A 22874-nucleotide genomic window follows, 5' to 3' on the forward strand; every position below is an offset into this window, starting at 1 on the left:
TCACCATATGGTGTATATGATAATGAGACTGTAAAGCTCTTTCCTTCCTCCTATGTTTTAACTATCCTCCAGTGAACGGTGAGTGTGACAAAGACGCCCAGATGGAGGGAGAGCCACTCTTAAAATGAAGAAAATGCAATGCTCCCTCAGAGAGGTTGGACCTTCCATCTTCCGTGTCGATGTTACAGGAGATATCACAGGCTATTCGCACTAAACGAGTGGACACTTTTATACTTAAAGCTCTCTGTAAAACCAAGATAATAATATCTCTAGTCTTGCACGTATTTTCACAAAAATGTTGTAGGATTGAAGCACTTGGATGCTGAATGTTATGTAGAAATCATAAGAAATGGGGAATATCTGCCTTCATGGTAAGGTTTGAATAACTTTTAGTAAACTAAGCCTTAAGAAGCATACACTGAGTCACAAATGATAAAGAAATCTCAATGGCTATTCATTCATTGGTCAAAATAAAGAGAGGTTCTGCGTGCAGTCATACAATTAAAAACTATTGTAAAGCATATGTACAGGAGCCAGGGCTAATTTCAGTTATTGTTTATCCTCATTTTCTGGAGTGCTTGACTTTTTCTTGAGTAATTTTCTCATAACATATGTTGGAATGGAAAAGGGGGAAATAAATACAAATTTTATCTTTGGAAACCATTCATATAATTCTTTAAATTGGTTGCTGCTTAGTTTTGAGCTAACAGTGATTCATGGCCTTTGGAGAAATGTGTTCTCCTTTCAGAAATTCTTCTGTTTCCTAAAGTTTATTGTTTAATAGAAGTTACCATGCTATGTTTTACGTATAAAAATTCCTTAAAATAGAAGGAATGCAAAGAAACAAAAATACAGAAATTGGGAGAGGTTTCCACGTGAGAAGTGTAATTTAGCTCCTCATATTTTTTGTATTCATCTTCCTATAAATTTCATGGGGTTTTAGTTTTTTTCATTTTTAATTTAGAAGCAGAGCCTTGTAATAGCTGGTTTTAATCATAAATGTTAATTAAATATAAAAAAATACTAATTGCCAAGTTTGATTTCAAAGTCTAACTGCTGTCACTGTACTGTATAGTAAGAGCTGCTTCAGGTAGTGTAGATACTTTATGATTGTACATTTACCCCTAAAAATAACATACTGCCTTTGAGGGGAAGAAAAAAAATCCATCAGATTATATGAAAAGTTAGGTCCAAAAGATAAATGAATTTAGGGCGCCCCAAAGGCTTATAAAACAAATACCCATTTCTTTTTAGTGCCAGCACTCACTGCCACTAATAGCTCCAGATCCCATGTGTTTTGACGAGATCAATACATATTACAGAAAAAACTGTTGCTGCAATAACGGAAAACATAAGTCATGTGTGGGATTACATTATTTTCTGATAATGGCCACTGATACGCGTATACCTTTTTGTATCGGTGCCTTCCTGTTGATGTGGTGTCCAGTGTGTTTTTCTTCAACACAAATGTGTGCTGCTGCTCATAGTTCAGAAGAGGACGGCAAATGCTAAACTGCACGCGAGCACTGCTCAGCTGCGAACTGTGTCTCACCCGTGAGCGGCTGAGAGTGGCTTATGTGGCTCTTGCGCAAGCAAGCGCAGAGACGCAGGAAACTGAGGAACCCCTGTTCTAGGGGTGAGAGGGGAAGTAATAGCTTTGTGTCTAAAGAAATTTAATTGCTTCTTAAAAATGATATTTAAAGGCCACTCTTTTGCTCAAAGTCTTATCCTCAGCAGTTAAGGTAGCATGCACGCGTGACTTGTCACACGGCTTTCTAGGGCTAATACAACTATTAAGTCTTTCTTTTCACTGTGTTTTGCTGAGGTGTGTGTGAATTTTGGAATGTCCCTCAGCTGAAATTACTTTTCATAAATTTGGAAGATTCTGGGTCCCAAGTTCTTTATCTGAAGATATTTTTTTCCTCAGTAAAGTGACAGTAGCCTGAATTCAAAGACCTTTACATAGCAGGGGAAGTAGTGGTATCTTTTATGTTCTTTGCCTTTTGAGCATTAACTGTTTGATCTAAATTAAATTGCAGTTGATGGAGCAGTTTTCAGTTTATTCTTTCAGGTACGCCCTGAGAGGTGATGGGGCATTTGTGAATGCTTGCTCTGTAGTCTATGCGAGAGCAGGCATTCAGAAATGAAGCTGAGATGGCATTCTGTCAGAAGGAAGGGGGAACTGTTTAATACCTCTCTGGACCTTTCCCGCTGATGTAAGCTGGCACTGCTGCTGAAGGAGGCAGTTTGTCTCCTTCCTGTCCCCTCTGCCTGTGACCCCTTCCCACCCTGTCCCGTCTGGCTGCCCGCAGTTGTGTGTGAGCGGCCTGAGGAGCTGCGCAGAATTAGCTTAAGCTCAGTTTATTGTGTACAGGTGCATATGTTGTCAGTGTTTTCTAATACAACAATTTAAAGTATTAGTAGGGACCCTATTGCTATTACTTTTCCACACCTTCTATTACCTGACAGCATTTAATTTTTTTTTTGAGTTGGGGTAGGCCAGCAAAGGGTTAAAGACAGTCATTTTATTTTGGGAATCCATCTGTATCTTCCTCCTGATAGCCTCAGAACTTGAGGTAATAGTTAATAAAGTCCTTCTGTGCTAAAGAAGCACTGAATTACCATTTTTAAGGAGCAAGGTAGTAACATTCTTGGTCTCAGTATTTTTGTTTTGACCTGAATACCTCAAGTTTAATTTAATTTAAGGGCCAGTTACCTTCCACGGTGAGATAAACTTTGGCAGTTTCTCTGCAGATAAGATTTCTGCTAGTGAGTATCTAGTGATTGTATGTTGTTCTAGTGATACTGTCAAATGGACTTGTTATTTTCTTATTCGAGGGACGTGCTTGGATAGGATTTAATGAATTTCTAAAATGCAGCATAGAATAGTGGCTCATAATACTAAAAGAAAGTTAACTTAATTCTGGGAAAACTGGGAAAGAACAGCAGCAGAGGTTTCTTTTTAACTGTTCTTTCTGTGTGTTTACTAGTGAAAAGGAAGCTGTAAAGAAGCGGGTGTAGGGCAGGTTTTCATGAATGTGTTGATAGAGTTAATGGAGTTAATGAAATTACTGTAAATAAAAACATTAATTATGGAATATTTGTTAGAATGGAAGAAAGAAGAAAATAAGATCTTAACCACTGTCGTTCTTTTTTGTAACAACCAAATAACTTTAAGGGTGTTGTAGATAGACATTATTAGTATCTTAATTTCATTTAAATGTTTGTGGTGACAGGCACTTTTGATCTTGGAAGTTATTGGTCCATGTGCTAGATCCTTACGTAGATGTGGTATATTCTTAATATTTCAAAAATGTAATTAAAGGAAACTACTGTCACTTTGAATAGGGAGGTGCACATTACTTAAACATTGTGTCCTTTTTTAGAAGACATCAAGCCCTGTCCTCTTTCTCCTGCTCAGTCAAAAAGACCTGCACAGTGTGGCAGACCAGTTCTGAATTGGCACAGCACTGTGCTCTGAAGACCAGCCCTAAGTTTCTCAGAATTGATGTCAATTATTCAATGGATCTCAGATGATAAAGCAAACAAACAAAAGCCCCACCCTAAACATTGGGAAACTTTGATTTGTATTTTTATCCAGGGAGCTCAGCTACTCCATTTCTTCCATCTAACTCTTCTCCCATCATTTGTCCCCTTGTGTCTGATTCTTTTTCAGGATCCCAACCTGAGCGTCTCATTAACTCTTCATCTCCCTTTCCCTTGTTCCTTGTCAGCTACTTCCCAGGCAGTCCCAGTGTTTCATGTATTAGTCTTTATTTTGATTAAACTTAATTATATTTTCTTCTATTTCCTGAATTTTATTGGGTACTTGCTGCTTTCCTAAATGACTTTCTTGTTGTTGTTGTTTAATTAAGTAACTGTTATGAGGGAACAAGTAGAACAAGTGTTGACTTCATTTTTCCTGCAATTAAAAAATTCTCTGGACAATTCATTTAGCTGACCAAAAAATTATATACAGAGATGTTTTAGTTATTACTTGAAGAGGCGCTAAAGATAGTGAAATGGGGATATCCAGTTGCCCTTCAAAAGAGGAAAATATTATGGCCAACCCAGTGCTAAGATGCAAACCAAAGATAAATTTTCTGTCAATTTTTGTCTGGCCCTTGTGTCACAGAATGTAAACAGAATGGCAGTTTGTTTTAGGGGAAGTAACAGCATCACTGACAAGGTAAGAATCGGGAGGATAATTTTAATAAGCCAGTTAGGCTTGTTATTGAATTTTGGTGTTACACTCAGCAGCTACTTCAGAGTATGTCTCAGATCTGACGATAATTGCAGGCATGTCAGCTCTCACTGTAATACTGTTGGCTGTCATCATGTAAAACTGCATGCAAGTATTCTATTTAACAGTTACTCCATTACTGGCATAGCATTCTAGGAATAATAGAATCATGAATTGATATTTCTGTTGAAACCAATGGCATTGCTGTGTTAGATAAAGCACAGAATGGCAGTATTAAAATAGTTGCAGAAAGAGGAAAGACAGATCTTGGGCACATTTCCTTATTTTTAAAAAATTCTCCTGTGTGAAACAATCTAAAATAATTTTTTTCTAGTTGTCAGTTTTATTTATCCTAGAAAAGCCATACCCTGTTTTAAGATAATTTTTTCATACCTTAGATCTTCATTCCACTACCATCTTCAGGGTTTTTTAGTAAGTAGATCTGGGAAATACGTAACTAGGTAGCTCACAGGCATCCCCAGAATTTTCTTATGCATGGGCAATAAGCTGAAACATTTATACATTGTGTGTGACTTTCTGATGTAGTGGTATTATCTCAGTGTATTGTTACAAGATGATGCTAAATTTGATACTATTACTTTTTTTTTTTGAGAACATTATTGTGCCATGAAAAACACTGTATTTCTGATGGAATTCTCCCATTTTATTAGAGGAGATCAGAAAGCTATACCTTACAAATCATCTTTTGTTAGAGGGCCTCAAGATCATAGAATCATAGAATCTTTGGGTTGGAAGGGACCTTTAAAGGCCACCTAGTCCAACTCCCCTGCAATGAGCAGGGACATCTTCAACTAGGTCAGGTTGCTCAGAGCCCTGTCCAGCCTGACATGGAATGCTTCCAGGGATGGACCATCTACCACCTCTCTGGGCAACCTGGGCCAGTGCTTCACCACCCTCATTGTCAAAAAGGTCTTCCTTAGATCTAGTCTAAATCTCCCCTCTTTTAGTTTAAAACCATTACTCCTTGTCCTATAGGTACTGGCCCTGCTAAAAAGCCTGTCCCCATCTTTCCTATCAGCCCCCTCTCAGCCCTGGCAGCTGCAGTAAGGTTTCCCCGGAGCCTTCTCTTCTCCAGGCTGAACATCTCCAGCTCTCCAAGCCTGTCCTCACAGCAGAGCTGTTCCATCTCTCTGATCATGTTTGTGGCCTCCTCTGGACCTGCTCTAACAGGTCCTTGTCTCTCCTGTGCTGAGGGCTCCAGAGGGCCTTCTGATGGGTGTCCCTTTGAATACTCAAGACAATCCCCTTTCCTTCTTTCTTCTACTCCCCTGGCCTATGATGTTGAATCTCTACCAGTTCTAACTCAGTCCGACCGGAAAATTAATTTTCTTGGAAAGAAGTGGCAGTGTAGAGGGAAGAAATAGAATTTTATTGCTCCTGCCATAGGAAGGACCGCAGTGCAATTTCGGCCATATTGTGAAGCAGAAGGTGATTCAGACAGGAACGAGCTTTGAGAAGCCAGGCTTCATAACGTACGCTGCTTATTGCGCTTATGCATACACTAGTGTCTGTGTAGCTCTGCAATGGGAATTAGGGAATTATCTGGCTGAATGCTAACCATCTTTAATTCTATTGCTGTTTTTCTGACAGATTAGTTTCTTGATGGGGCTCACTGTACAAGTGCCAGTCATAGTGTGTGGAAAGGAGATGACAGGTTCAGACAATGAGGGGTTTTGAGATGATTTGCTTTTTTTCAGCAAGATGTGTTTCTGGTGGATTAAACTGGCTGTGCTGCCACGGTGTTACACTTTAATAAATGAGTGGTTACTAATGAAAAGAGGGTTTTATGCTATTGGTAATAGTCGGATCGTGGGGGTTGTTATATTGGTTATCACAACTGTTGTGGGTCTTCATTTCTGCTGCGCTGGTTATCTCCGTCATAGAGTTCAGGCTTAAAAGTCAGACAGAACCAGGCAGAGGCTCTTCTTATGGTCCAAGGAGAGTTTTACTGCTGTGTCTGAAGTTTTACAAGTACAGAATCATAGAATCCTGTAGATTGGAAGGAACTTCTGGTGGTCTCCAGTACAGCTTCTTCCTTAAAGCAGAACCTATTAGAGCAGGTTGTTGAGGATCTTATCCAGTTGACTTTTGAATATTTGTGAAGATCCTGCAATCTCTCTGGGCAAAAATCTGTTCTAAATTTTGACCACCCACAAGGGAAAAATATTTTCCTCTTACCTAGTTGGAATTTCCAGTGTTTGTTGCCTCTCTTCTCAGTGGTGCACCAGAATAGAAATAATATTTTCTAAATATTCCCATCTGGCAATTGTACATGGTTAAATAAGTACTCCAGATGTCTCGTGACTACTGAATAGGGGAGAAGAATTGCCTCCCCTGACCTGCAGACTACGCTCTTGCTAATACAGCCTAGTATATGGCTGGTCTTTGCTGCAAGTACAGCATTGCTAGCTCGTGTTCAGCTGCTTCACCAGGATCACCAGGCTGTCTTCCGTGAAGTGCTGCCTGCCCTTGTTGTTAGTCTATCCCAGGTGATAAGGACTTTGTATTTGCTTTGGAAAAACTTCACGAGGTTCTTGTTGGTCTGTTTTTCCAGCCTCTTGAGGAAGCTCCTCTGAAGAGCAGCCTCTAGTGTGATGACTGCTCCCCCAAGCTTGGTATCATCTGCAAAGTGTCTGAGACTGCGCTCTATTCCAGTATGCAGATCATTAATAAAGGTGTTGGTTCACTGAGGGGTGCCACTAGGAGACAGCCGCAAGCTGGTCTACGTACTGTTGATGACCACCCTCTGAGCCTGGGAGTCCAGCTGACTTTTCACCCAATTTACAACCCATTTGTCCAGTCGTTATCTCACCAACGTGACTTATGGCCCATGTTCTCCAAGAGATGTGCCTGCTTGTCCCAGGCCAATTATCTTTTCTGACCTCGAGTCTTAAAACTTTATAGTTGAGTTTCCCTGTTTTCTAGTGCTAGCCTTCCCTTCAGAAATTGTCAGCCATGTCGGAGATAGAAATCGTGCACATCCTTAAATCTGATTACAAGTTGCACTGATAAAGTTAACAGTAAATGTAGGACTTTCGCAGGCGTTAACTAACCCTTCCTCAACACTGTGATTAAAAAACTAACAGTGAAGAATTAAACACAGCATTTACTAAATGGTTTAAAAATAGATGAATTGATAACAAAGCAGGTGAAAATGGATAATTGTTACTCAGATGTGGTGCTTGTAATAAGACCTGCAGGGATCTGTTCTTGTCTTGGTGTTACTCACTATTTTCATAATAGGAATCAGAAAAAATTGGTGCAGTCTCATAAAATTTGCTGGTGATGCAGAAGTAGAAAGTTAGATAATGATTAGTTCAGAAAATAGACGGTTTCTGTCAGATACTTGGCTCATTTAAGCAGCATCTATTCTAATACATCCAAATATAGAAAGGATCTACAGATGGTGTTTGTGTCCTGAGGTGCAATGACACTTAACATGATGAAACATCGTTATGGATAACCAATGGAACATCAGCCTCTTTCCTGATTGTGATAGCTAAGAGGATGAGAAGTCTTGCCTTTATAGGGGGCCATCTTGGGGGGTAGGGGAGGAGAGTAATTGAAAATCTCTCTGTATAGACTAAATGAGGTGATTGTTGGGCATCTGCTACTGATTCTGCAGTGTCCTCTTCAGAATAGATGTGGAAAAGCTAGAAAGATTCAGAGATGATCTGCAATACTGATGATCTGCAATACTCGATTCTTGCAAGACAAGGAGTGCTGGGAGGGGGAATCTGAAATGGGAAGGGAGGACCTAGAATGGATCTTGAGGTTACCTAGTCCATCTAACTCCTTTAAGGCAAGTTAATTTCTAACTGTGGCACTTTCAATGTGTGCTTGTCTTGCCTATTGTAAAAGAAATGTCTGTAATGATGGATATTTTGCAACCTCTCAAAAAGTCCGGTACCTTTTGGCCCATACTGTTAAAGACTTTTTTCTGAAGCCTATGTTGAATCTTTTTTACTGCTTGTTATTTCTTCTTCTACTTGCCATGGACAAGGAGAAGAGATTATTCCATTCCTCTTTCCTTCAAGTTTTAAATTGTTTTCCTAATTCTTTTAATTTCCAGGCTAAACAAACAGTCAAACCCAATCTTTAGAATATATCATGTCTTTTGGATATTCTCATTATTGCTTTAAAGAATTACTTGTTTATCCACACCTTCTGAATGTATCATAGATAAAATATATGTATCTAGAAAAGTAAATATTTAAAAGTGAGAATAATATTCCATCAGAAGCCTAACAAATGAAGAGTGAGGAAATTACTTTGTACATTTATTCAGACAAACTGCAGAAGTTCAGTGAGGAGTCGGCCTACTTATGACTTATAAATGGCTACATGGAGAAAGGTTTCAGGTAGATGATTGCTAATTGAGGTAATCTGTCAAAAATCTCTTTCAATCTGTCAGTTCTATCAAGATGTAACAAGGTCCGATATTTACAAACTGAAGCCAATACAGAATAGAAATTAATTCACATTTTAATAATTAGGATGATTAACACTAAATTAATCATGGAAAGCAGTTGATTCTTTATTACTGATATCTTTAAAACAAGACTGGATTGTATTTTAAATGATCTGTTGCCACATTATCTTAGAGGAAGTATGTTGCAGCAGTCTGTGAGCGAGCTTCTGTGGTATGTGCCCTGCAGGAAGTCAGACTAGATAATCACAATAATCCTTTATAGTCTTGGAACTGATGAATCTTTAAATCTGTTTAGTCAGTACCAGTTGTGTTGAAAAACAGCATTACTAAAATACACAAAAAAATGCTAAGAAGTAGTAGATACACTGCACTGATTTTTTTTTTTCTTCTATATTCTTTCAGGCAAGAGAATTGTGTGTAAAAGTCTAATAGTTTTTTAAGCGTCTTTCTCTAAGTGATGTCTTTCGGAGATGATATACAAATTCTTGTACTCCTTTAAACAAATTCTTCGTGGTTTTTTACTTTTATCTACTTGGCAAGGACACGCTTTTCAGCTATTTATATATAAACTGTGGAAAAGATCGACGTTCAACTTCTTTTGGTTTATTATGTTTTAAACATTGCAGGGATATTTTGGTTATATTTCAGTGGGCGATCACCAGAAATTGTTCAGACGCCGTTTAAAGGTGTCAGCGTGAGCCAATAGCTAGCTCATTTCTTTTGAGGCTGTACTGATTCGGCAGTTGAGCATCAGTAGTGTACTTGAGGGTACTGCATTGCCAGATGTGCTGTGTTTCAGTCAAGAAATAAGGCTGACATAATGCTTGACTGTTACTCATTAACTGGTGTTTTTAACCATTATACCTAAGCTGAGTGTTAGCCTGTGTAGTTATATTTTTCTTCCTTTCCTTTTGGCTTTTGTCTATGGAGCATGCTGTTGCATTCTGAGCACTAGTGAAAACACCGAACTTCCATCTCAGAAGGTGACCCTATTTAAAATAGATGAAAAAAACCCCTCAATATTCCACACCAACAGGAATGCTTTGGTATTTGTTTTTTATAATAATGAGATGCCCTAAGTGGACAAACATGGTTTTGTTTTGATGTTATTGGGATCTTTGTTTAAAATCTGCAGTTTTAACAGCTGCTAGCCACAAGTCCATTGCAAATATTTGCAGTGTTATTGTCACATACATAGAATAAACATTTTTAAATTGAAGAGGTTTGAATTAATTCTTTATCCTGGGAGTTCTACCTGTTTTCACTCAGCTTTTTATTTGCAGCTCTGCCTCTCATCTTTTATCTGTTTTAATTTTTTATTTACCTAAAGCTTGAGTATTTTACAGAACAAGTAAAAACAGGTATTTGAAAACAGGCTTTATATTTATAATTTACATCCTACTTGCTGCATTCTACTTTTTTTAATTTTATTTTTGTGCTCTTTAACTACTAAATTGTAATTTATGTTTTCAGTCCTGCTGTATTATGAGGTGGCTGTCAGCTCAGTGCCAGAGTTTACACTTAGTCTGCTTCACACATTCTTTCATAGGGTGAAGGACCTTATCTTGAGCTTGCATTTGAATCAGTTATTATTTTACCAGTATTCTTCCTGAGGCCATATGTGGTGCCGCATTTACTGTCAAAGCAGAAGAAATTACTTGTTTATCTAAGTCTTACTTTGAAGAATCAGACTCTTAACAATATTGCTGGCTGTTCTGAAACCCAAACCATCTTGTCAGAGAGTATCAGAGTTGCTTGTACAGTGCATTTCCCTTTGCTATTAGCTGTCTGGAAGCATCTTCCCTAAAACATACTCTAACACCCCTAAAAGATACTCTGCACCTAAGCATAGCCAACACCGCCTGCGTGGATCAGAGATGTTGGTATTGGCAGGGTTGCCAAATAAAACAACTTCTGCTTTTACTGGCTTTGTGTCCTTGACCTGGCAGCCAAGGCAGAACTCCAGTCAAACGGTACTAGTCATTGACCCAACTGATATTCTTTGGATCTTTCTCTTTAGGAAAGATGTTATTCATCAGACATAGACATCAAAATCTGAACTTGAACACATGGGAAAGGACAGTTACTTTGTCGGTAGTAACAGTTGTTGTCTTAAGAGCGTGGATCCCATGACCTGCCCTTCATTTCTCTTTCTGTCATGCTCTGAAGTAGGAGTATCATAGATGGTTTGCGTAAATACGAGCTGTCGCTCTTGCATGCATTTTCCTTTTTCGTTATAGTAGGGGGAGGCATATAATATACCTGAGACACAAATGAGCATTGCTGTTAAAAATGTTGATACATCAGCATGAGTTTGCATAGATTGAAATAGCTCAAAGAACCATAAAGAACTGTTACTCTCAGTAAGGAGAAAATACTTGTGTATAAGGGAATTCTGACTTCCATTTTCTCCCAATTTTATATTTAGTATCTGGCATTTGAATAAAAATAGTTGAATTATAATTCAGAACAGAAACAGACGGTTCAAAGTTTTTTTTCAAGTTCTTAAAAAAAGACTCAGGATTAATGTTTCTAACGTGTGTAAAGCAGTTGTGATTTTATGAGTAGCGTTGGCTCAGCTGTCCTCTCCTGACAGAAACATAAATCTTATAAACCTTAGCTCATCTTGGTTTTCAATCTATCAGGTAAATCTGGTGGATTCAGTCCATCTAGCCTATAAAAAGATATGTTGTGTTGCCCACACTACCTTTTAAGTGCACAAGAATATATGCCACAGGTAAAATGTGAATGTAAAATTTACTTCCTATTAATCTTTATCTAAACAGCATGATACTTCTAATCTAAAGTCAAGATTTTAAGAACAACAAGCGGGATTTTGGAATTAGTTTGTAATTTTTCATTTCCTGCTGTAATTTAAGGAAGCTACACTGAATACTTTATATATGTAGAAACGTGGGAATTACGGTAAATTTTGTTAATGATATTACTAAGCAGCTGTTTGCAGAATAAATATTACACAATAAAACCAGAATTTTCATGTTGTTTTCTGACTCTGAAACAGATTTTTGTGTCAAAATCATAGATGGTATCACAGGTTAAGGCATGAGAAATCAATATGCTTTTTTACTTAGATCTGTTCCTCTGACGTTGAAATTGTCTCTCTTGGAGGAATGAAATTTACTGGAACCTGTCTATGAGAAGCATAGGTGAAATGTTTTTGCAGTTGAACAATATTGAAATGTCTATTTTTTTAAATTTACATGAGAAGTATGTAGTTGGAAAACCTTTGGAATACGTTCAGCCATTTTATTTAGAAAATGTTGTAGGACAAATGGTGGCATCGTGCCCAGGATCATTAACTACAAAATGCACTAATCAAATTGGTCTGCAAATAATGGTCTGTGTTATATATTTTACTGGAATGATAGTGTGTGTTTTTCCTTAATGTTTTAGGTGACCCTAATGCAAAAACCTGGCTTTTGGCAAAATCTTCTCTAACATAATGAACTTGTATTGCATGACCTGCATGAACATCCTAAGAGCTAAAGAATTGGTAGAGACATTTAAGATTACATATGTTGACCCCGTTCTACAGACCCTGTGATTTCTTTTGAATTTTTTTTCTTACTGCTGTGTTTGTCAGGTCCAAAGCAGCAGTCCTACTTCTAGACCACTCCACGTGTGTGAATGAGAATATTAACTTTGTGTGCTGTGTGACACTGTGTGAGAGAAGCTGGAAAAAGGGTGGAAGTATCAGGTTATACACTTGAACTCCACTGGAAGTGACATTTCCAGTGAAGTATGTAAATAGCATTGAAAGAGCAGATATTTAATTTAAATGCAATGGAAATGCTTTGGGGAGAAAGTATTTTTCAACTTTAGAATTTGGCACCCCAGTGTAAGGCACTGCTAAGGGGAAAATACTTAGCTGACAGCACTTGATATATACAGTAATCAGTTTTAATTTCCTGATAGATATTCATCGTGTAAGTTGTAACTTAGCTTGACTATTGTTAATTAGGCTGTATGTTAATTATTGTGTATGTTAATTATTTATTAAGATACCTTATAATAAAGTTATCATCATGTTTATTCAAAGTGGAAACAAAAGCATTTAACTCTACTTTAAAACTGTGAAAGGTAATATAATTTCGCTCATGCCGAAAATGACCTTAAAATACTGATTTATGGGGAGGATTTATTGTATTTGCAAAGAATATAGCCATTTAGTCATGGGTAGGAACCTTTCTTCTGAGAAAATTCTTTTGCATTTAAATAATGGTAAAAAACCTACTAAAAGTGTGAAATATATAGATTTCCACACTTACTCAATACTGCTTCGGTTTCTTTCAGAGCAAAATTTTTCATTTATTAGCTCTCTGACAGGTATATACTGCCAGTTAGTGTTGAATGCAGTGTCATCCTCAAATCCTCAAGATTTAATCTTTTTCAGATGGAGGCTGCACGGCTTACCCTTTTCTAATACAGCAGAGGGTTAAGTGGCTGCTGCTGGCACTCAAAGACGGTGGTTCCAGCAGGAGGCATTTTGAACGACTGCCACAGAGATGGCAGCAGGAGGTTGAAAGTCCTCTTTCAGCCAGGTTTACCAATATTCCAAGCTTTGTGGGACCAGAACTTCTGGGACAAAAACAAAAACACTTGCTGTGCATCAAGATATTAAATCCTCCTTCTGGAAGACCACGTAATTCAGCAAATGTATTTTGGGATTTAAAGTACCATTATGACTGTGATTTTTATGTAAATAGGGGACACAAGTTTACAAGGAAAATGTAAGGTGATAATATGAGCAGGGAACATTTTATGCCAATTTTAGTTCTGCTTATTAAAGCTTGTTCACTGCTGGGTCCTCATATTTACAAGAAAGGAGGGGCAGGTTGGGGATGTGAAGGTCAAAGGCATCCTTATCCTTAGCTGCAGTGACCTTGAGATGGTAGAGCTTAGGATCCTGAGAGAAGGGAGCAGGGCAAAAAGCAGGTTCACTACCCTGGACTTCAGGAGAGCAGACTCTGACCTCTTTAGAGATCTTGAAATACTCCCATGGGATAAGGCCCTGGAAGGAGGAGGGATCCGAGAAACTTGACTGTTTCAAGAATCACTTCATCCAACTTCAAGCAAGGATAGTCCAGTAATGAGCAGGAAGTCAAGCAAAGATGCCAGAAGGCTTGCATGGATGAACAAGGAGCTCCTAGCAAAACTCAAACATAAAAAGGAAGTGTACAGAAAGTGGAAGCAGGGGCAAGGAATCCAGGAGGAATATAGAGATACTGTCCAAGCATGCAGAGACCAGGCTTAGGAGAGCCAAAAACCCACCTGGAGCTACATCTGGCAAGGGATGTCAAAAGCCACAAGAGGGGCTCCTGTAAGTGCATAAACAGTAAACGAAAAACCAGAGAAAATGTAGGCCAGATAAACCTCTAAGTTCATCAGAATTACTATCCCCTTCAATTCAATTTCCTTAAGCTTTGTTAAAAGTTTATTACGACGTTATCGGTGGCAGCCAGGATGGGGATGGGCTGGAGACAGAGGGTCACTTTTAGGGTATTTCTTCAACTAAATTTTTCCTCTTCTCAAGGTAATTATCCCACAGAGCCCCTCCTTATTTTCCTGGAGAAGACTAATCTCCCTTCTTTGCATTCTATTTTTCTGTTAACCAAAATAACCTAAACAACACTAATTTAGACCCAGAATACTTAGTCTCATTCTGGCCAGGTGGCATTTCATGATGATGATGATACAGAGGCTAAAAGTAACAAAAGCACGTCAGTACTAATAGCATGAAATCAGACACCAAAGCCCTGTCAGATCTGTTGAAAATGGTTTCTGTAACTGTTAAATGTCGTCATGTTACTTGTCCAAAGTTGCTGTATTAGACAACTTTGGTATTTGAAGCTGTAAATAAGGAAAAGGTAGAAGAGTCAAGATGCATGTCTTGACTGCTAATGAGTGTAATAACTTGTACTTGGAGTTATTTACATATATGGGATAAATGATTTTTAAAGTGGAAAAGTTGTTTGTAAAGGAAATGGAAAAATACGATTTTCTTTGTACCATACTGCATTACTATCAGTAAAAATAGCTTCTGAATTGTATCTTAGTTAGACAAGAGGTGATGTGAACAAACAGGGAACAAACTTCTCTTCTTGAAGAAGGGCAGTAGTGTGGTACTAACCCTTCATAATACACTTTTCTTCATAATATTCTGTGGAAAGTTCTTGACCTTGAGATGGGTTGATTTGTTAAACAGAGCATTGTGATAACAGGTTTAAATATTACCCTCGGTCCTTTATAGACAGTAATGGAGCTCTTAGGAAGAAAACAGCGCTTTTCAAGAGCAGATAGCTTTTAATAACATTATGAAGACTTGTCCTCCTCTGTATTGTTTTATTACTTTAAATGTTGCTATTGCTGTAATGTTAACCTGGGTTCCGCTCAGCATGATGCTTATAGCTGTGAAAAGGTTAGGGTATTCATTTGGTTTGCAACAGATACAAGGTATCACCAGATTTTTTGACTTGTTGGTAGATAGCTTTGGTTTAAATATACCATTTAATGTTTAGAACAAATCAAATAATTGTTGTTTTCTGGTTATCATAAAGGATTTTAATGTAATGGTATTTAAAAAAATAATTTTTTGTAGAAATGTGCAATCCGAGGAGGATCTGAAATTATTTTGGAGGCAATCCAATTCTTGCTTCACTGTACAAAGTTTCTGGTAAAGCACATTAAGTGCTCTTAAGTAGAGATGGAGGTCAGCTCAAGTTCTGCAAAAATGAAATTTCTAGTACATTTCACAGAAATAGTGGGACTAATGAGTGGTAAAAAGAGTTTGCATATATACCACAAGTATGAGGATGCCCATATAAAATCAGCTTCTGCATAATTTAAGATTTCATATCACAGGTTTCATTCTTTTGATAATATTTTTTCTTGCAACTCAGGAAAAGCCAAAATTCTTGCAGTTTCTACTTGGATTGTTGCCAAGAGTGGCAAGGAACATTTTCATGAAGTTAGTGATGTAAATTCAACATACCTTTTAGCTCAAGGATTTACTATTTGGAAGAAGCATATGGACATAGTATATCCAGAAAAAAGTTGCTGTACTAATAAAGTATGGTATATGGTGATTCAGATATGTCATTTAATTTAACATAAAGGGAAAGCTTGTAGCAACATCTCTGCTTACCTTCTAAAGGCTTTATTTTGTTGTTTTGCTCTGGTTTTGCTTTCTTTATTGATGTTCCATCATTCTTTTCCCGTTGTCATGTGTCAGTATTTTAAGTTATTTTAGACATTTCTATTGGCAAAAGTCTGAAGTATCTCATAGTAACAATGTGAGATCGTCTGTTTTCTGTTACTCTCTAATTTACTCTGTTTTAATACACACTGTAATTTTAAATGCCCTCTGTGAATACAGTAGAGAATCAATTTAAAACAGATTTATATTAGAGTCAATAATTTCTGTTTGAAGCTAAAAGCTATGAATATTCATAGGAGAGAATAAATACTATTCATGTTCATGCATCCTTACTAATTAATAGAGAACTCCAGGATAGAAGAATGGAAATAAACCAAAACTGAGGTGCCCTCCTTTCTCAGTCTGTTGCTTGTTTGAAAGACTACGGTTGTGTGTTGACTGTTCGGTGGTGTGTTGTCAAAGAAGTGTGAGCTCAACCCCAGGCTCTTGTGGAAACTCCAGGATGGTACCACAACCCTTTGGAAATGTACTTTCTAGTTTTAATTGGGAGAAACTGTAATTTACTTAACTTTATTCTCATTTGACGTTACTTTATCCCTATTTGTTTTCTGTATTTTTTAGCTGTTAGCAAAGACCATTTTAGTTCTATAATAAAACAGGACTAAAAGCCTAGGCATACATGTAGAACACATGAATATGTGCAAGTATTAACTGTGTTCTCAAATTCCTTTGCTTTTCTGGGCGTGCCAGTCTTGATACCTGTATACTATCCACATCTCTCACACAAGTTTTACTTCAGTTCTCTTCCCGGTTCCCGAGACATCCTTGTATTGATGTGTAAAGTCTGACCTTTATTCCTCAGCAGGCATCTGATGAATACTACCTCATTGGACAGGTAATGTTTAAGGTTTTCATGGTGGCAATATTAGAGATTTTTGGTAAGATTAAACTATAAATATTGCACAAATTATGAATTCCAGCAGAGCTTTACGGTAAGATAATTAGCTTAATTAAAAAAACAGACAAAACTGAAAAGAAAGGCATGAGTTTTGTGTGGTTTCCAGCTTTACTGTTGCCTTTCATGTGCTGATGATGCTTGCAGGGTTTAAAATCTAATTTAGCTACTGAAATCCATAACAAGGAACCTGGGAAAAGCTACTCACTTCCTTTTATGAGGAAAATAATTTTTTGTGCCCCTCTCCCCCATAGTAGCCTAAGGCAATTCTATAGGAAATGTCTTAAGGGACTGCTCTTGAGAGAGGCAAAATCCTGACTTCTTTACAGCAGTGTTAAATGAAGTCATGGTAACAAAATTACTATAAATAGGTCATCTGCAAGAACATACCAGTCTTTTGTATATCTTCCTGTTACGTGGTTTTTATTTAGAGAAGAATGACAAAGGCAGCCTTAGTATTTCAAATCCGCCATAGGCATAAAACGGGGAGTTCGTGTTCCCGCACTGAAGCGTGAAGCGGTGCGTTCACGTGAGTGTGGGTTTATTGCAGGTGATTACCTGTTCTAATAACCCAAACCACCTGTGTGGGGTGCCGGGCCCAGCTGCTGCCAGAGGGGCCGTCTCTGTGGGAAGAGGCTGGTTCTGGCCGGATCCGGCCGGTTCCACAAGAGACAGGCTGCATGAGCCCATTAGCAAGGCTGGGATGCCTCTGGGAGAGCACGTTTAAGAAAGGGCAGGTGGCCACATAGGTGATGAGGATGAGGGAAAAAAAGAGTGAGAACCAGCCCCACAAACACCCCGGCCAGAGCAGGAGGAGGTGAGCAGGCAGCGGAGCGGATATCCACACTGCGGTCTGTGGGGAGAACCCTGCCAGAGCAGGTTTGTCCTGAAGGACTGCAGCCCATGGGCAGGACCATGTTGGACCAGGGGAAAAGTGTGAGGAGGAAGGAGCAGCAGAGGGGGGCTGCTATGGACTGGCCACCACCCCCCATTCCCCTGCTGCGGGGCAGGAGAGGTGGAGGAGTCAGGAATGAAGGAGTAAGTTGGGCCTAGGGGCATCGGGGGGCAGGGACAAGGTGTTTTAGGGTTTCTTTGGTGGTTGTTTTTCACCACCCAACTCTCTTTTAACTGGCAAGAAATTAAATTAATTTCCCTCAGGTCAGGTGTGTTTTGCTGGGATGGTAATTGGTAAGTGATCTCCCTGTCTTTATTGCAACCCACAAACATTTTCATTTTATCCCCCTGCCTGTTGAAGAGGGAGAGTGAGAGAGCAGCTGGATGGGGGTCTGGCAGCTGGTAAAGGTCAACCCACCACAACACCAAAACCATCTTTTGACTTTTGATCTCTGTAGAGTTAATATGGAGTCATTAAAAGCAAATTAAAAAAAAATTGCCAGGATTCCACTTTTTACTGTGTAAGCTGTATGTGTGAAGATTATCCAAGCTCTGATATGCAGGACCTGTTAGTAACAGATCAAAGAAACACAGCAAATGTTTTTGTATCTGGGGATAGTAAAGTAAGGTGAGAAGATGTGCTAGAGGAGAGACTTGTGCTGCTTAGAAGAAGAGAGTCTTGAATTTGTTAAGGCTTTGTCCCTGACGCACCTTAATTACCATAAAAGTTTTTGCATAAATCATTTTATATTCAGGATGTAAAACATTTGCCAAATATGTTGTGCAAATAAATGTGCACAGCAGGTCATTCTGGATGGACTGATAAAGTGCTCGTTACTTGGTAGCCTATAACAAAGCTAGATGAAAAATGAGCTGGTATAGGTTGTATGAAAGTTTACTGTAAAACAGAATTAATTAAATATCAGGTTGACTGCTGCTTTTTTTTATCTAGCTACTAAAAAGATGGTTAAGTTTTGGGTTTGTTTATGGTGCTGCTCTGACCAAAATTGCTTGAATGGCTCTAATGCTTAAAATGACTTTTTTCTGAAAAAGTGGTGTCCAGGATGATATGTTTCAATTTAAGCTGTTTTCTTTACATAGGGGTAGGAAACCTGATCAGCTTAGCTTAGTGTTGAATTTCAAAGGTCTTTGTTTCTTGAAAGAGAGAAGGCAGAGAAAAGGCATTAAAATATGTGCATCTCCCTCCGTCTCTCCCAAATAGAGCCTATTAGTCACTAGACACGTGGTGTGAGGAGGGGAGTTATAAACTGTTGTTTGACTGCTTCAAACTCTCTATTGCCTTCAAGCTTGGAATTAAGCTACCTTCAACTCTGTTCTAGCTCTCCTTTCTCCCTCACAAGTATTTTCCTTCACTTTCATGGGTCTTGCATCTGTGGTTCACTTCCAAACTGTTTGCCTGAGATCACAGCTACAGCTCCTCTGGCTTTCCACTTTCTGATCCTACTTCTTCCTTCCCTATAGGGGACTTTGCAGTTTCTGAAAAGGACACCATATGTTTAGCTGTCTGTCTGTCAATACTTGCTCATTCTGTTTAAAGCAGATTAAATTTTTTTTTGAAGAATAAGTCTGAGAACTAAAGCTGAAAGGGGCATATTGTCATGATCACAGAACAAGAGAGAGGTTCTTGAGGTTCAAGAGAGGTTTGAGTTTGAGGTTTTTTCTTTTTTTTTTTTCAGATCATTGCGTAGGACCTAATCTGACTAGCTTTTATAAAGTTGTGTTCTACAATCTCATTTCTCATTTATTTGTATTTAAAGTAAGTATTTCTGATGCTTATGAAAAAATAACTGTGTAAAAATAGCTCCAGAACATACAGCAATTTAAGCAGCATAGTGTTCTGGACTTGAATTCATCAATAGCCTTGAATCATCATGTCATGGTTTAGCCCCAGCCGGCAACTAAGCCCCACGCAGCCGCTCACTCACTCCCCCACGGTGGGACGGGGGAGAGAATCGGAAGAGTAAAAGTGAAGAAACTCATGGTTTGGTAATAAGCAAAGCAAAAGCTGCGCATGCAAGCAGAGCAAAACAAGAAATCCATTCCCCACTCCCCATGGGCAGGCAGGTGTTCAGCCATCTCCAGGGAAGCGGGGCTCCATCACGCGTAATGGTTTCTTGGGAAGACAGATGCCATCACTCCGAAAGTCCCTCCTTCCCTTCCTTCTTCTTCGTCCCAGCTTTATATACTGAACATGACATTATATGGTATGGAATATATCTTTGGCCAACCTGGGTCAGCTGTCCTGGCTGTGTCCCCTCCCAGCTTCCCCCGCACCCCCAGCCCGCTCGCTAGTGGGGCAACACGAGAAGCTGGACTGTCCTTGACTACTTAGCAACAACTCAAAACATGAGCACGTTATCAACATTTTCTCATCCCAAATCCAAAACACAGCCTCATGCCAGCTTCTGTGAAGAAAATTAACTCTATCCTGGCTGAAACCTGGACACATCATTACAAGAGTGAGGGAGTGGCTCTTTCAGCAAGTTTATCTGAGAAGTCTGAATATGATGATTTTGGAGCTGATTCCCATGATCATTTCATTGATGACCGTTTTATTGATAGTATACACCTAATTTGCTTATTTGATAGTCCCAAACTCCATTGTCTTCATCTTGTATTTAGAAGTAGTTACAACCTTTCCTTGTTCACATAAATAGCATATAAAACTGGACATTTCCTATACCTGTTGTCATCTTTAGCTTCTGTATGATTTACTTTGGACCATATTTAGTGAAAAAACCTAAATACAAATCTAGTAATTTTATACTTATCAGCTGTGCATGATTATCTTCCTAGAATAAGTATTTTCAGTTCTGGAAATACATGTCTTTCTGTTGGATCTGGTGTCTGTATTTCATTTTTTCAGGCGGGACCAGAACCAATGTTGAAGCATAGTTGAAAGATCATGCATTTTTTCATATCAAAATTGTCTGATAAGAACAGCAGATGATTCCATCTGTGCTTAACATGCTTCAGCAAAACAGATGTGTAATCAGGTTCAGACTAATTAACAAATTCCTGATCAAAATGTATTGCACTGAAATTTGTTTTCCTAAGTCATACAAATCTAATGGTCTTGCAGGAAAACAAACTCAAATAGATGGAAAGTCTTTTTTGATAAGAAAAATTAAAAACATTTTTTTCTACGAATATGTTGCAATAGAAAACACTTCTGTTTTTATTTGTGTATGTTCCTCTGTCAGATCTAGTCTTGATAAATGCACATATCTCATTTAGAGAGCTTTTATAGAACACTCATTTGCAAGCAGAAATGCAATCAAGACAATGCTAGCTTTCACAGCCTCAGTTTTGGTCCATATATTCAGTCTGATGTTTTGCCCAAGTGAGATTCAAATGTTTCAAGCTTTGCATACAGGTAGGAGTGGAACGTAGTTTTTTTTTAAAACAACATTTAACTGTAATAGGATTCCGCCTCGCCCTTGGGATCCTCGTTCATTGCACATCGGCCATTTTATGCAGTATAAGGCATGGCTGTGTAGACAAGAGCTGCCTTGACACACAGTTCTCAACTAGCAGATATTGGAGTAGTTTGGACACCCTTCCTTTCAGTATGGGTGCATATAGGTGGCCTTTGTTGTTAAGCTCAGAGTTGCCTTTTTGTGGACTTCCTTATATAGTTATTTCTTGCAGGAGAAAAAAGTATTTCCAATTCTGTCTGGTTTTTCAGGGGTTGGCTTTGGGTTTTGTTTTGGGGTTTGGGGTTTTTTGTTTTGTTTTTCCTTCGTATTTGAAGAACGCTACTTCTTTTGGAAAGGACTGTGTTCGTTGTTTGGATTTGTTTTTGCTGGTGGTGGTGTGGGGTTTTTTTTACTGTCTACGGTAATTTTCCTCTTTTAAAGTAGTTTTGCAGGTTTATTTTATAATTAATTGCTTTAGTCCCTTTTAGAGTGCAGATAATGAATATTCATATCCCCCTACCTAACATAGATACTTGGGAAAATTTTAGTAATTGGAATGTATAAAAATATTTAAAGTGGTTTTCTGTTGAGGTGACTGTTCAGAGCCATTGAGTTAGCTGCTAACAGAAAACAGACTTTTCCACCTCTGTTACTTTAAAACTTTGAATTTATTATGTGGTTGGAATAAGCAATCCATGCTGCACATAATGAATCCTGTTATCCATTAGGTTCCATCAGAAAATGGACCCCTTAGCAGATTGAGCCTAAATTTCAGAGATAAAAGTTATTCAGTTTAAATAGCATCAGTTAACATTACTTTTTGATATAAATATTTTAAAGCTTGTACAAACTGGATTAATGTTCGTCTAGGGTAATTACATGGAAACGTGGTAACTTATTAATCTCTCTCTCTTTCTCTTTTTCTTCCTTCTCACACTTTTTCTCTTTCAAAACCTATTAATGTCTCCTCCTCGCTTTCTCTCCCCCCTTCTCTTTCTTTCTTTCTCACTCACTCTCTTCCCCTCTCCTCCCAAAAATATGCCTTTACAGAAACATAAGGTAGATCTTTTCTACAAACTGCGCCATGTGATGAATGAGCTCATTGACCTACGTAGACAGCTGCTGTCAGGTCACTTGACACAGGATCAGGTGCGAGAGGTCAAGAGACACCTCACAGTGAGGCTGGACTGGGGCAATGAGTAAGTACAGGTACCAGCTGGGTACTGTTTGTTCTAATTATTCTTAAATAGCTTTTATAAAAAAAAAAAAAAAAAACAAACCCACACAACAGAACCACAACTTTTTCCTTCCAATAGTGTTTGTACACAGGGTAGAACATTTCATTATTTGGAAATCAAATGTAACTTTTTACAGTGGGTTTATTGCATACTTCTGCTATTACTGTAAAATGATCTGTTTGCTTATTAGTAGTCTTTCCTAAGGCTATCTGCACTTTCAAAAGGTTTAGGTCAATTTACTTTGTATTAATGTAGTGAACATTAGGCCTGGGGGAGTATGAGTTCATAGATATTAAAAAAACATTTCTCAGTTGAAGTATTTTAATAGTTGATGCAATAGCTAGAGAATCTCACTGTCAACGGTGACATTGGAGCTAAGGCTGTGATACTTAGACTTTTTATATAATTATGATACATAATCTATGTATTTGGCTGTTGATGACATTTCTCAGAGGTTGAGATTCTCCTCAGTCA

At 38.3% G+C, this 22874-nt stretch overlaps 1 protein-coding gene across 1 annotated transcript in view; it reads left to right on the forward strand.

The window, feature by feature from the left end:
- Positions 1-22874, forward strand: part of DOCK3 (dedicator of cytokinesis 3) — a gene marked incomplete at both ends in the record, with an annotated part of 215636 nt that overhangs the window by 45937 nt on the left and 146825 nt on the right. The window contains one exon of the mRNA XM_082004660.1: positions 22213-22361. Coding sequence (XP_081860786.1) covers positions 22213-22361 — 149 coding nt within the window. The remainder of the gene's footprint in view (positions 1-22212; positions 22362-22874) is intronic.

This window comes from Phaethon aethereus (assembly GCF_964289735.1).
Source record: "Phaethon aethereus genome assembly, chromosome: 11".
Taxonomy (NCBI): Eukaryota; Metazoa; Chordata; class Aves; order Phaethontiformes; family Phaethontidae; genus Phaethon; species Phaethon aethereus.